The sequence below is a fragment of the Triticum aestivum genome, chromosome 6A, assembly GCF_018294505.1.
Source record: "Triticum aestivum cultivar Chinese Spring chromosome 6A, IWGSC CS RefSeq v2.1, whole genome shotgun sequence".
Lineage (NCBI taxonomy): Eukaryota > Viridiplantae > Streptophyta > Magnoliopsida > Poales > Poaceae > Triticum > Triticum aestivum.
In genome coordinates this window covers 401,521,918-401,535,839 of record NC_057809.1, presented here as the reverse complement: position 1 = coordinate 401,535,839, position 13,922 = coordinate 401,521,918, and the positions used below count along the sequence as shown (strand labels likewise).

Sequence of the window (13,922 nt, the reverse complement as noted above, 5' to 3'; positions counted from 1 at the left end):
GCGACGCTTTGGGAGGCTATGCAAGAGCATTGGGCACTACTGACCCCAGCCGACCTGCGTGACACTGAGCCAGATTGGTTATTACGTCTGCTTGATAAACTGCCGGATGTACAGAAGCTTGCTTCCTTGATGATCACGTGGAGGATTTGGTATGCAAGAAATGAGATCATGCATCATAAACCCCCAGTCCCGATCAAGGCCTCGCGTCGGTTCCTATCGAGTTATATCAGTTCCCTACTTGCAATATAGCAGCACCCGAGGTGGACTTGACAAAGGGCAAGCAGGTGATCGATTACTCGGGAAGCACGTCAAAGAACACACATGAAATACTAGCCACGCCTCAATGGAAGCCCCCTGATGTGAACTATGCTAAACCGAATGTTCATGGTGCTTTTCTGAAGGAGGATGGTACAACCGGGGCTGGGATGATTTTACGTGATCATGAAGGCACAGTCATCTTTGCCGCGAAGCGGGTACTCTTCAATTGCGGGGGGCCTCTAGAATCGGAGATGACAGCTATGGACGAGGGGCTTCGGCTTGCTCTCCACTGGTCCAGCTTGCCGTTGGTTGTTGAAGCGGACTACGCTGAATTGTTGAAGATGATGCAATCTAAAGATATAGAGCGATCGAGGTATGCGAACCAGATTAATGAGTCTAGATATGGAGCGAACACGATTCAAAAGGACAAAATCCAAAGAAAATGGATGTCCGATTGGTGTCTGGTTGGAGTTGGCCAGAGGCGTGGTGTGGCAAAGAGGTATTCGGACACGGAGGGACGAGGCACTCCTGTTTGTGAAGTGAAGATTCATACCTCCCTTTCTGGTGCAGCGCAAGATTCCTTCCCATGAAAGGAAAAGGTTCCGTCTGGAAAGCACTGTTGTTAGCAGAGAAGCAGAAAATAGCAATTACACGCGAGAAAGAAAACGTGCGGAAACAAACAAGGAAGGAGAAAGCTCGAGGCTTCCTCTGCCCCCGAGCGAATCCCACCCATCCTCTCTTCCTCCCCCCACGTCTTCCTCCGCTCCACCCCTTTCCTCCTCCCAGCTCCCGTCCGTCCACCGAATCCGAGCCGCTTGTTCCCTCCAAACGGTGGGGCGCGGCTCCGATCCGCCCGATCCGGGTCGCTCTCGAGGCTCCGGCGCGCGCGGCGGCGGCCGGTGGCGGCGATGGATTCAGAGGACGACACGCGCGACTCCGCCGACGAGGACTTCTACAGCGGCGGCGAGGCGGGCCTCGCCCTCAGCGACGACGGGGACGCGGACTACGATTTCGCCGACCGCGACTCCGATGACTCGGATGACCTAATCTCCCACAGGCAGCAGGTGATCATCGATTGGCGTCCGGTCGGTCCCAGTATAGAAATTGCTTGTTCGAGATAATCGGAATGGGAGATGCAGCAGCGCCGGAGCGGCCATGTATCGGTGCTTCTGTCTGCCCCTTAACGATATAGGATGGATGATGTGGACAGAAATGCTCTCGCGTATACTACTATATATAAATAGTGGATAGAAATGTGACTGGTTGGATGATCTAGATATTGCTTTCGGTTGCCTGTGTGATTGCCTGACGTGGACGAAGAGCTCGATCAGAGTCCTTCCCATGGATGAAACGTGCTTATATAAACCTGAGGGTGGTTCTATTTATGTCCCACGGTAGGAAAAGACAAGCCGAGCATTCCCGATAATTACTTCTGGCTATCGGATAGGTGCTAGCTGTGACTGGTGTCCTGGCATGCGAAATTCACTTTGTGTTGTAGCTTGTAATTCACAGTGTGCCACATTGCTTTATGATTCCAGTTTTGGTTGCTGGTAATAAGTGGTAATGGAATGTAGCATGATAGGGAGAGCGGTGTTTAGGGTAGGACTGTTGGAAAGCATGCAAAGGAAAACTTCTAAGTATGTATTAGGCATGTACTGACATGCTACCCTGATGCAAGGATATACCAGTCTAATTGGTATGTTTCTGAATCTGATTTTGGGAGGTTTCCTACAGCTTGCTGGTTTCATTGGAGCTGGCAGTTTTTTAATGTATGATTTGATAGCTCTAGCCAAAAGATGGTGATTAATTCGCAGATCATACTAATTAGGTGAATACATGAGTCTTACTTAGTGTTTACTTACTCACAGTCCATGGAAATTTCTATGTGGGATGCAAGTACTCTTCTAGCTTCAAACTGTGAAATAGGGTACCTTGCATGATCTTGGCACAGGTCATTAAATTTATTTCGTTCTGATTCACTATTTGTAGTGATATTCTGTCTAAATATCAAGAGATGAAACGATTAGGGAAAGAAAAGCTTTTGAAGCTTATGGTACACAACTCTAGCGTGTTGATTCGGGGTTAGATTTTTGTTCCTCCCTTATGTAGAACTTAAATTGATATGATTGAACACATCTTCCATTCGTTAGTGCACACTTCCCATTCATACCGATTTTCAGTTTTAATCAGATGCAAACAGAAAAATGTTCCTTGATACGATGTTGTGATATATTTTTTGGTGTACTTTCTTCGTGAAACAGAATTGACATTTGGTATACCATCATTTTGTCATGATATGTTTTCTAGATATTATTCACACTTTCGTCTGATGTACTTGCATTCTGAAGCGTTGTGATGTGAGTGCATCAAGTGCTGTCCAATCTGCAATAGCCAATCGTGTAAAGTGTTGCAGTGTTGCTTAACATAGAGCACTAAAGGACTGGTATTTTCTTTGCTTACGCAATCAAGTAACCCGACAAGTTACTGTTCTGGTTATGGAATATTGTTTGGAAGTGCATAGTTAACTTACATAGGTGTTCATCTTGCATGATGATGTTAAATTATAGCAAGTCCAAGATCTATTGATTTGGACATGGAGCATTAAATCCTTTATAAAAAATGAACCAATTTAGCCTCTAGAAAATTTCTATGATAAATGAAATGTCCAGCTTTTAATACCCTCGTTTCCATTTTCCTCTACCATCGCCCCCCACCCTCCGATATCCACTCTTCTCCTCTTGTTTTCCTTACAAACTCCAGTTTAACAGCAGATTTTCGCACTTCCCTCTTTGATCTATTATGGATGACCTTGAGCTGCGTTCAGTTCAGATGGTCGGTCAAGAAGAGGGTTATATGCAAATGGTCAATGATGGGAAATATATATAGTTAGCAAAGAAGTGAAAAGTCACGGAGCTAGATTTGAGGCCGTTTGATTTGTAGCCAAATTTGACTACACTTTTGGATGGCCCACCTCACTGAGTGTGCCACTGTGCACACAATGCTTAAATTTGGTATAATCGTTGCTGCAATCCAGGTAGCTTTTGAATGTAGAAGCTTATATTATTGTAGAATTGTAATGATATCGGTATTGTGCCACACAAATAGAGTTATAACAAACCCAATTTTTTTTAACAATATTGCTTTTTTTGTTTTTTTGAGACCTTTGACACATAAAGTCCGGGCCTCCAGGGTATATTTTGATCGACAATGTATTGAGGTTTAGGTTATTAGCATGTAAACGCATGTCATCAGTCGCAAGTCAATCCAAGCTTCTCTCTCTGCACATGCTTCCATGTGTTCCTCGAGGCTGAATAATATACTTGAAATCATAAGGTTGTACTCCCTCTGTTCACTTTTATAAGGCGTTGAAGATATTTCAGACAGTGTGCAAAGCAGGTCAATTTCAGTTGTCTGAAATGACTTATAAAAGTGAACGGAGGGAGTAGCAAATTCTTCCTGGACGTGAAAAATACAACCAACAGAATTCTTATTTCGCTTTTCTTTTGCCTAGATTTTTTTTCTGGTTATGTACTCCATGAGTTGGTGATTTTTGGTGTATGTACCTGTTAAATAGTCAGATTTTACCACGAAAGGATTTTTTATTTACTAACTACATGCTGTTTTGACCAAGATTAACTTTCTTTCTCTCCATTTAATCTAGCGATGAACTGGCCGTACTAAGCTTATGTGGTTCTTAGGCGTTCATTTCACCTTATATCTATGTTTATCTTACTACTATTTTCTTGTTTATATTCCAGCAAAACTACAGTGTACTGAGTGAAACTGACATAAAGCAACATCAAGCAGATGACATGAATCGGGTTTCAACTGTTCTTTCAATTTCGAAATCAGAAGCTTGCGCCCTTCTTCGCAGTTATAACTGGTAATAGGCATCATTACTTCTGGCATGGTAGTTGCATGCTTAAATAGTTATTTTTGTCCAAGTTTAAGCACAAAATAGGTGCAGGCGAATGAGATACTGCTATATTAGGATCATACTCCCTCCGTCCCAAAATAAGTGTCTCAACTTCATACTAGCTCCAGTACAAATTTGTACTAAGATCAAGACACTTATTTTGGGACGGAGGGAGTACTTCTTTGGCCCTTCCTTCTCGATGGCAGCGCTGCTTTTACCTTCTTTTTTGTGACAGCTTCTGTAGGCGGTGATATTTAATTTATGTTGCTCGCAATATTTCTTTTCTGTAAAGGCATTATAAAGTTTCTTCTTGCAGGAGCGTTAGTAAGGTGCATGACGAGTGGTTTGTTGATGAAGCACGAGTTCGTACTGCCGTTGGTTTACCGGAGAAGCAAAACGAAATGCCAAATGAAAGAGAAGTAAGGCTCACTATTTTTTTATTTTTGCTCTGTTGCCCAAGCTTATTCCCCCCTTTGGACAATATAGTTTTCTTCTAGTTGACGTTTATATTATTGGATTGCCTGTATATTTTGTAACCCGTGGAGTTAGTATGACCTGCCTGGTAACCTGTATTTTGCTGGAGAAAATGTTGAACAGTAGGCTTGTTATTTTGAATGCTTGTGGCAAAGGGATGGACTTGCACCCTTTTATGTTCTAGACTAGACATGCTAATGAAAACATTCCCGTACATGTAGGTCATGTGCATATAAACTCCACTTCTTACATTACTTATCTATCTTTTAACAGCTTACGTGTGGGATTTGCTTTGAAAGTTGTCCACGTGAGTCAATGGGTGCTGCTTCATGTGGGCATCCTTTCTGTGGTGTATGTTGGAGAGGTTCGTTCTCTTGTTATCCCCTTGCTTTGGATGGTCATACTTTACACTGCCCTTGCCTAGATAATTGTGCCATGAATACGCTTGGTGATGGACCAAGTGTGCCTAACTATCTATTAAGTTACCCTTGATTTTTCTTCTGACTGAACACATAGATGTTTACCGTAGCTGCATGTGAGCATATCTTCCTCAATCAGTGTGTTCCTGAATATGTTTTTCTGAAAGAAGCATTGGTGGAAATTTATAGTCATGCGTGAACACAAACAAATTTATTATGCTTTTTCCTATAGCGTGAACACAAACAAATGTATTATGCTTTTTCCTGATAGGTTGCAAGCCTGCAGTGTTATTGTTGCACAACATTGACCATGCTCCTCCAAATTGATAACATTTTTTTTGTGGTTCTCATTTCTTATATGCAATAATATCACTTGTTGGGCATAAATGCTGTATTTGAATGCTCTAGGATCTAGCCATTTGGAGTTCTATATTGGATAGTATATTATTACCTGTTTGAACCATTTTGAAATTGAGTAGATAAAAAGTCCATAGATTTCCAATTTAACATTCTATATTTTTCTTTGGTCACTTAACTAGAAATCTAGAATAACTCATAACAAAACCAAATGTCATGTCCAAAGACAAATATCAGTTTTCCAGTGTTTCAACATGATGCCATCCTTATTCTCCTCTTGCAATTTGGTTCCTTTTTAGTTTTTTTGCATACTTTGTGAACCATTTAGTCTATATGCCCCTGTGTTTCAATTTTATCATTTCAGAACAATTTGAGTTTTTGTTCCATCGTTTCATGGAATGCTTTCAGTTTATCTTACATCTTCTAATATAACCTTTTTCTTGTAATTAAATGCAATGTTCGAAGATTTTAGCTTTAATGTTCAGTTGGTGCTGATTAAATTTTTGTTTCATTGACAGGCTATATTAGCACAGCTATAAATGATGGTCCAGGATGTTTGATGTTGAGATGTCCTGATCCATCCTGTTCTGCTGCTGTTGGACAAGATATGGTTAATTTATTCGCTAGTGACGAGGATAAGGGGAAGTATGAACGATATCTTTGCAGATCTTACATTGAAGATAATAGAAAAGTAAGTCCATATCTTTCTGAATTTTATCTGAATTCAAAATTTCTTTTCCGAGCACCAAGTGCTGCTCAGTTAGGGAAGGATGGTGACGGCCACATCTGGCCAAAGGATTCAGAATTTGGCATTGCACAATCCTTTGTTCTGGCACCTATTCTTTTCTTTGTATTTGATTTTATATATCAGAATTTCTTGTTGGTAGCTGATAACTGAAAAAAATTTGCTTAAATGTCTTGTGCATTTTACTGCTGTCTACTATCACCTTCTGATTTGCACTAAATTATCACTGTGTCATTTATGTTGAACAGACAAAATGGTGTCCTGCTCCGGGCTGCGAGTATGCTGTGGAATTTGTCGTTGGCAGTGGCAGCTATGATGTTTCTTGTGGCTGTTCTTACGGGTTCTGTTGGAACGTGAGTATTTCTGGCTGTAGCTTATTTGTGATATGTTCGGTCTAGCTTAGAATTAAGAAGCCGTGTGATTTTTTTTCAGTGCACGGAGGAAGCTCATCGCCCTGTAGACTGTTCCACAGTTTCCAAATGGATTCTCAAGAATAGTGCGGAATCCGAGAATATGAACTGGTACGTCTTCTCCCAAATTTCGCATTGTCTGTCCAACAGCATGAGCATGGTCATGTCAATGAAGTATTACTATCTCTGGTTTCCAAGTGTGGCAAGCTTTGACATGGGTATGTTTGTGTAACATGTATACCGGCCCATCTGGTCTTTAACCATCTTTTTTGTTATATCTAATTGCTAATGGAATAAGATGCACAGTTGGGACTAGCAAGTTGTCTACTCTACCAACTATTTGCTCATTCTCTCCACTTCCCTATTGCTTACCAGTTACTACCTTGCTTTTCTTTTGAAATTCTACTTGTCATATTTCCTTACTGAACCAAATTAGGTTTCTAAACAAAAATGCTTGTTGTAGATACCCGGCGTACATGATCCGCAAATTGGACTGCGAAGCCTTTTCTTTCTCTCACATATCTCTATTTTTGGCTTCTCTAAATTGTTCCATTTCACCCCAACTAGTGTTCTTTCTAACATGTATCCTTCTAGGGTCTGATGAGCACTCCCTAGACTTTTTTGCTTAGTTTGTGCTATTCTTTTCCCATTTCTTTACTAACATAATGGTGTTGTTATGTTTAAAAAAAACATAATGGTGTTGTTGTTCAGTCAATGGAATGCTGCATCTGTGCAGATATAGTATGTTTTTACTTCGAGTTGTTTTGACTAGCAACTATACCTTTTTTCTTTCTTCACCACCTGTTGGTTCTGTTTTCCAGGATACTAGCTAATTCGAAGCCTTGTCCCAAGTGCAAGCGGCCTATTGAAAAAAACCAGGGCTGCATGCACATTACGTGCACACCGCCATGTAAATTTGAATTCTGCTGGTACACAATCACATTGCTGCTACACTTCTGCTTATAGTTTTTTGTCATTTTAGATAGTTGACACATTATGCTGTGAATGCAGGCTTTGTCTTGGTCCATGGTCAGATCACGGGGAGAGAACAGGTGGTTTTTATGCTTGTAACCGTTATGAGGCAGCAAGGCAAGAAGGAGCGGTAATGGTTCACCTAGTCATGAACATCAAGTTATTGTATCATTAAATTATTTATGCTAATTCCTTCCTTCTACGTTTCTGTTATAGTTTGATGATTCTGAAAGGAGAAGAGAAATGGCAAAGAATTCCCTCGAGAGATATACACATTACTATGAGCGATGGGCAGCCAATCAGTCAGTAAGTGATTTTCAACTCAGTTAGCAGCATTGACACTCCTTTAATGTCAGGTCTTAAGTGGGTAAATAGTGAGCTAAACTCCTAAACATTTCCTATGCACTCAAGATAGCCTAGTGGTGAATCGTGAGTGAACCTTTGGGTGGTAATATACGTTGTCAGCTTTTTCTGCGGCAATGAGCTCACGAATATCATGGGTGCATAATGTACAAATCAGTACTAAGCCAAGTTGGAAGTTGGAAGTGGTGCTTGAATGACTGCTATACTGTTCTTAGTTGTAGTGATGGTTTCTTTGCTCGTCAAACTTGCCAGGAGTTCATTTACGGTCGAAGACAATGCTGTATGTAGGATATTTCGAGTTTTTAAGATCTCAGTGTGATAGGGTCAAAGAATAGAATATTGATGCTTGTTTCTCTCTCGAAACGCAGGAGAGCTGCATATCATTTCAATAAGAAGAAAGAAATAAGTACAAGGATGCGGGTAGAAACTCCGTTGACTCAAACACAACCCAAAGGAACAAATAAGAACTCTCACCACACATAAAACAAAACGGCCAAAATCAGACAAAGGACGAGCCTAAACGTCCAAGGTAAGCATCCCAAAGAAAAGCCCCCGAAGCACCAAAGCTCCAACTGAACACCAGAGGGCGAACTCGTTAGCAACTGTCAGCAACAACACGGAAACATTTGGTCTAGCGCCATTTAAAACGCAATCGTTCCGATGCTTCCATATTTCCCACGCCACCAAGACAATGAGGAGGTAAGCTCTTTCAAGAGTTCTTTGGAAACTTGAATGAGAGCTTGACCTCAGCAGCTTGAGAACCGGCCAGTGGTGGGTTGCGGAGCAATAGCAATTACGCCTAATCTTCGGAGAATATGAGACCAGACCTGCCTGGAAAAGACGCACGATACAAGGATGTGCTGAATTGACTCCTCAACTTGATCGCACAAGGGGCATGCAGCCGGGTGCGGCAACCCCCTTTTGTCCAGGCGGTCTACTGTCCAGCACCGATTATTGATGGCAAGCCAAATAAATAGCTTAAGTGCAAAGGAGCTCAGGTCCACCGGATTCTCTTCCAAGGGGCGAATCTGACCGCACCAATAAAGAAAGCCTCGTATGCTGATTTGCATGAGTACAATCCCGATGGCGTAAACCGCCAACGGTGCTGATCAGGAACATCCTGTTGAAGGTGCAGTCCCTCCACTTAATCCCAAAACTGAAGGTATTCAGTTAGCACTTGGACAGTAAGGGCGCCCTTGATGTCTGCGACCCATCTCCGCTCCGTTAGAGCTTGAGCCACAGTGTGCTGCTTGACCGCTCTTTTGGAGATCAGCTTGAAAAGGTGTGGAGATCTCCTGAAGCCATCGATCAGACAAGAACAAAGTGGTCTGCCCATTCCAACAATTGACTCAACAGCGACACAGAACAAAGCCAGAGCATTTCGAGGAACGAGGACGGGCAAACCAGACCATGGGTGATCTGCGCCAGTTTTCTGCAGCCATAACCATCGCATGCGGAGCGCCCACCCCAATGTTGAAGGTTAGGAATACTAAGACCACCCTATTGGGTTGGTCGCTGGACTCGCTCCCGGGAATCAAGGCAGTTGCCCCCATTAGCCTTTTCCTGGCACTTCCAAAGAAACCCCCTACAACACTTATCAATGGCCTTGATAACCCATTTGGAAAGGCCCAACGCAATCATGAGATAAATAGGAATGGTAGAAAGTACAACTCATACCGTCACAACAAACCGACTAGTACGATTCATGGGTGATGCCTTTCGTCCAGGGAGATTGTTAGCAACCTTATCAACAAGAGGGTGGGGGTCTGCCTCGGAAGGCTTCTTGACCGTGAGTGGGAGACCCAAATAGGTGCAAGGGAAGTGCTTAATATCACAAGATAAACTGCTGGATACGACCTCCATATCTTCATCCTTGCACTGAATTGGGGTAACGAGCTCTTGGACATATTGGTCACAAGACCTGAGGCATGGCCAAAAATGTCCAGAAGTTGCCTGATGTTAGTGAGGTCATTTGCAGCAGGCTGGAGAAACATCACTACATCATCAGCATAGAAACTGGTTGCAGCAAACCCACATGAGCAGCCCAGTTCACAAGAGTTCAAGACATCCATCACAAGGATAAATAACATAGGGGATAGGGGGTCACCTTGATGGAGGCCACGACGATGGAAGATGTGCTCATCCGGCCCACCATTGACTAGGAACTAAGGGAAGATGTGGAGAACAGCAAACATGTGGAATTGCACCAACGTTGACCAAAACCTAAATGCTTTAAAACCTCAATGAGGAAAGGCCAAGATACGGAATCAAAAGGCTTTCTATATATCCAGTTTGAGTAAAATGTGAGGCTCCTTTCGTTGGTGCAAACATTTTGCCATTTGTTGAACAAGGAGAAAATTGTCATGAATTCTCCTTCCCTTGACAAAAGCAGATTGGTTTACAGGCACCAAATCAGGCAGCATGGGTGCAAGGCGATTGGCCATGAGCTTAGCAACCAGTTTGGCAAAACTGTGGATAAGGCTTATGGGCCAGAAGTCTCACCTGGATGGCACTGACCTTCTTCGGCAGAAGGGAGATGAGCAGAGTTGAGAAGTCTGACCTGGATGGCACTGACCTTCTTCGGCAGAAGGGAGATGAGCAGAGTTGAGAAGTCTGAGTTTGGACACATGACCATGATGATCAGCTGAGAGAGCTAGCAGCAGGTCCACTCTGATAATTTCCCAACATGACTTATAAAACAACCAGCAAGCCCGTCAGGTCCAGGTGCTTTATCAAACGGCAAGTCTTTGATGGTTGCCCACACTTCATCCTCCGAAAAAGGCTCCTCCAAAGAAACCAAATCATGCTGCTGGAAGTGAAAAACTGAGAGGTCCAAGGAAAAATCCCGAACCTGAGACGAACCAATGAGGTTTTCATAGTAATTCAGCACAGCCTCATGTTTATCCCCTTGGTTTGTAACGACCTGATCACCAACCTTCAACTTGGCTATAAAATTCTTCTTCTTACAATATCTGGAATGTTGGTGGAAGAAAGAGGTATTAGCATCGCCATCATGAAGATGAATAACACGGGACCGCAGCCGGGTGATACTGTGATCGTGGGAAGCCAAACCAAGACAATGCAATTTAAAGTTTCTTCCGCAGCCACTCCTTGCCATTGGAAAGAGCCTAACTTTCAGTAGGCCAAGCTAAGGAACATAAAGATCTAAATATTTTTTTTGTTGCTTCGTTTTTTTCATTTTGATTGATTAAATAGTTAATGTACTACTAGCAACTCTTATTTTGCATGTAACATACAATATTTACGCACTATTTTTGTTATGATGTAGTCAAGGCAAAAGGCGCTTGGGGATCTGCAGAGTCTGCAGAATGATAAGGTAGCTGACATTCATACCTGTAACATCATTGATATTACAGGTTGCATCATCTTTTTAATCAGAGCAATGTCATTCAGGGCAGTGTCATTAGAAGGATTCACAATTTAATGCTAAAATTCTCCAACACCTAATGACTGTTATTTTGTTTGGTAAACCTTACAGCTTGAAAAGCTAAGTGACATACAAAGCCAACCTGAGTCACAGCTTAAGTTCATAATTGAAGCATGGTTACAGGTATGAATGACACTCTAGTCAGCAAGTGTCGCCTGTACTTTTGTTCAGTTTTCTGAGCATCTCACTCAGGCTGTATGGTCTCATTTTGCAGATTGTTGAATGTAGGCGGGTATTGAAGTGGACTTACGCATATGGTTATTACCTTCCAGACCATGAACATGCCAAAAGGCAGTTCTTCGAATACGTTCAAGGTTCGTATTTTTCATACTGTAGATTCCATTCGAAGTATCTATCACTAAAGGGTATCCTTTTGCTATTGCTTATTCAGGTGAAGCAGAATCTGGTTTGGAACGCCTTCATCAGTGTGCGGAGAAAGAACTTCAGATCTATCTCGATGCAGACTGCCCATCTAAAGATTTTAATGACTTCCGTACAAAGTTGGCTGGATTGACCAGGTAATGAAAATCTTAGTGTATTTGTTCTGGTCAGTGTTGTTTCTGTCGAACTGGTGTCATCATCCTTAATATGGACATTAGAATAGCGTTTCCCACAATCATGTAAAGATACTGGTTTCCACGGTGTAATTATGTGGTGGTCTTTCTCCGTATGTATAACTGCCAAAATTCTTGCAGCTTGTGCTTTTGTTATCCATAATTCAGTACTTTTCATGTCATTGCTATACACTTCTTTTACTCATCTCTGCTCAACAATTCTTTGTCTATTTAACAGCGTAACTCGCAATTATTTCGAAAACCTGGTCCGTGCATTGGAGTCTGGATTGAATGATGTTGGAGCTCATAGCGGCCAAGGTGCATGTAGCAAGGCCGTAAGCTCCAAGAACCTTGGCGGTAAGAGCAAGAGTGGCAAGAACAAGGCACCTGTTGGTGCCTCGAAGTCAGGCAGCTCAACCCGTGGTATGGATGATGGGAACATCTGGGCCTGTGATCAGTGCACGTTTGCAAACCCTAGGTCTGCTAGGAGCTGCCAGGTTTGTGACCATCAGCAGCACCGTTAGATCTTGTCAAGCATTGGACATATGGATTCGATTGGATTGTAACACCCTGTCCCGTGAATGCCTAGAGGCACATGGCGCATGAAGTTACTGGCCTCTAGGGCAGGAAAAAACGAGAGGGTGGAAATAGAAGACTCTGCTGCATTGGAAGCGCAGCAAAAGCTAAAGAGGTAGAATTTTTGTGTCCTGGTTGTCTGTTAACCGACGATGCCCCAGCAGCCTCACTCAAATATCATGGCTCGTTTGTATATAACTTAGCACCCAGCCCTCTTGTCTTGTTTGAGAGGGGTATTGACGGGTGTTTGCCGATGCATGGACTGACCTGTTGTAGTGTTGTACAACTGTTGTAAAAACTGTAATAATATTGACCTGTATTGAGTACATTTATTTATGTTCGCCGGTCTTGTCAGTTTTTTTAATTGCTGTCTAATTAGAAAATAGTTGAACACAAAAGATTTCCCTGTGGCAGGAGCAGCAATATAGGTATAGCAAGATCAAATGCACGCTTGTTTGCTCCAGTGATTTTGTTTATGAATCCTTGGTGGATTGCAATGATAAAGCGTTTGTGCGGTGTGGCGTTTGCTTTGCTCCTATGGCGGAGCTAAAGGATCCTGTTTGAAGAACTGCAATTTGTGAACTTACAGACCATGTGGCCCTTTTTTCCGTCAGCAGGTTGCTCGGCAGCGGACAGCATACGCCCTGCCCCCATGGATCAAGATGGGAATGGGCCGGGTCGACCCGCTGGGTCGCTGACCCGGCCCAAATATTCGGGGCCGATGGGTCACATGGGTTGGCCTCAAAAATAAATAAATTGGGTCAGTAGAGCCGGCACCAAGTGACCTGCTGGGTCAGCGGGATCGGCCCACCTCGTGGTCTCGTATCTCACGACAGCTATGTTCTAATTGTCGCCCTCGCCGATCTCTGCCGTGCCGGTGGTGCTGCCTCACGCTCACCGTCCCAGTCACGCCTAGCTCGTCATCCGGCTCGCCGTCCCAGTCACGCCTAGCTCGTCATCCGGCTCACCGTCCGCTCGTCTCCCATGCGCCGTCCAGCTCCTAGTGCACATTTGAGACTTGTCGGTAGAGCGTCGGGTCTGACGTCAACTAGTAGTACTAGCGGCATCCGATGGCTAGACACACCCACACGGCCACACGGATGTTGCATGTCTGTACAATGTCCAGAAAGAAACACACGAGCTTACTATGGTCTACGAATGTATGAATGTATAATGCACGGATGCAGCAGCTAGACCACTTGGATCTCCGTATTTTTTTTCTTTCATTCCTAGATTCCGTACTACTCTATTAGGATTTTAGCTATCAGCACATCACAAGAAAAAGCAACATACGTCACTAATAATTGGGTCGACCCGAAATACCCATCGGGCGGGTCAGCCCGTGGCCTCTTATATTGGCCCTGAGGCCACTAGGGCCGGGTCCAAGGCCAGGGCCGGGTCGGCCCATTCCCATCTTGACCCATGGATAT

The 13,922-nt window shown here is 43.3% G+C and overlaps 1 protein-coding gene across 1 annotated transcript; it reads left to right on the top strand.

The window, feature by feature from the left end:
• The first annotated feature begins 919 nt into the window (after positions 1-919).
• Positions 920-12,828, top strand: LOC123127654 (probable E3 ubiquitin-protein ligase ARI8). Its single transcript, XM_044547420.1, has 15 exons — positions 920-1,322; positions 4,017-4,141; positions 4,491-4,593; positions 4,922-5,012; positions 5,943-6,115; positions 6,418-6,522; positions 6,602-6,690; positions 7,401-7,508; positions 7,591-7,681; positions 7,768-7,857; positions 11,204-11,251; positions 11,414-11,485; positions 11,577-11,676; positions 11,754-11,880; positions 12,155-12,828. Exons 1-15 carry the CDS (start codon positions 1,167-1,169, stop codon positions 12,438-12,440), a joined length of 1,764 nt encoding a protein of 587 aa, XP_044403355.1. The 5' UTR covers positions 920-1,166; the 3' UTR covers positions 12,441-12,828.
• Positions 12,829-13,922: the final 1,094 nt, after the last annotated feature.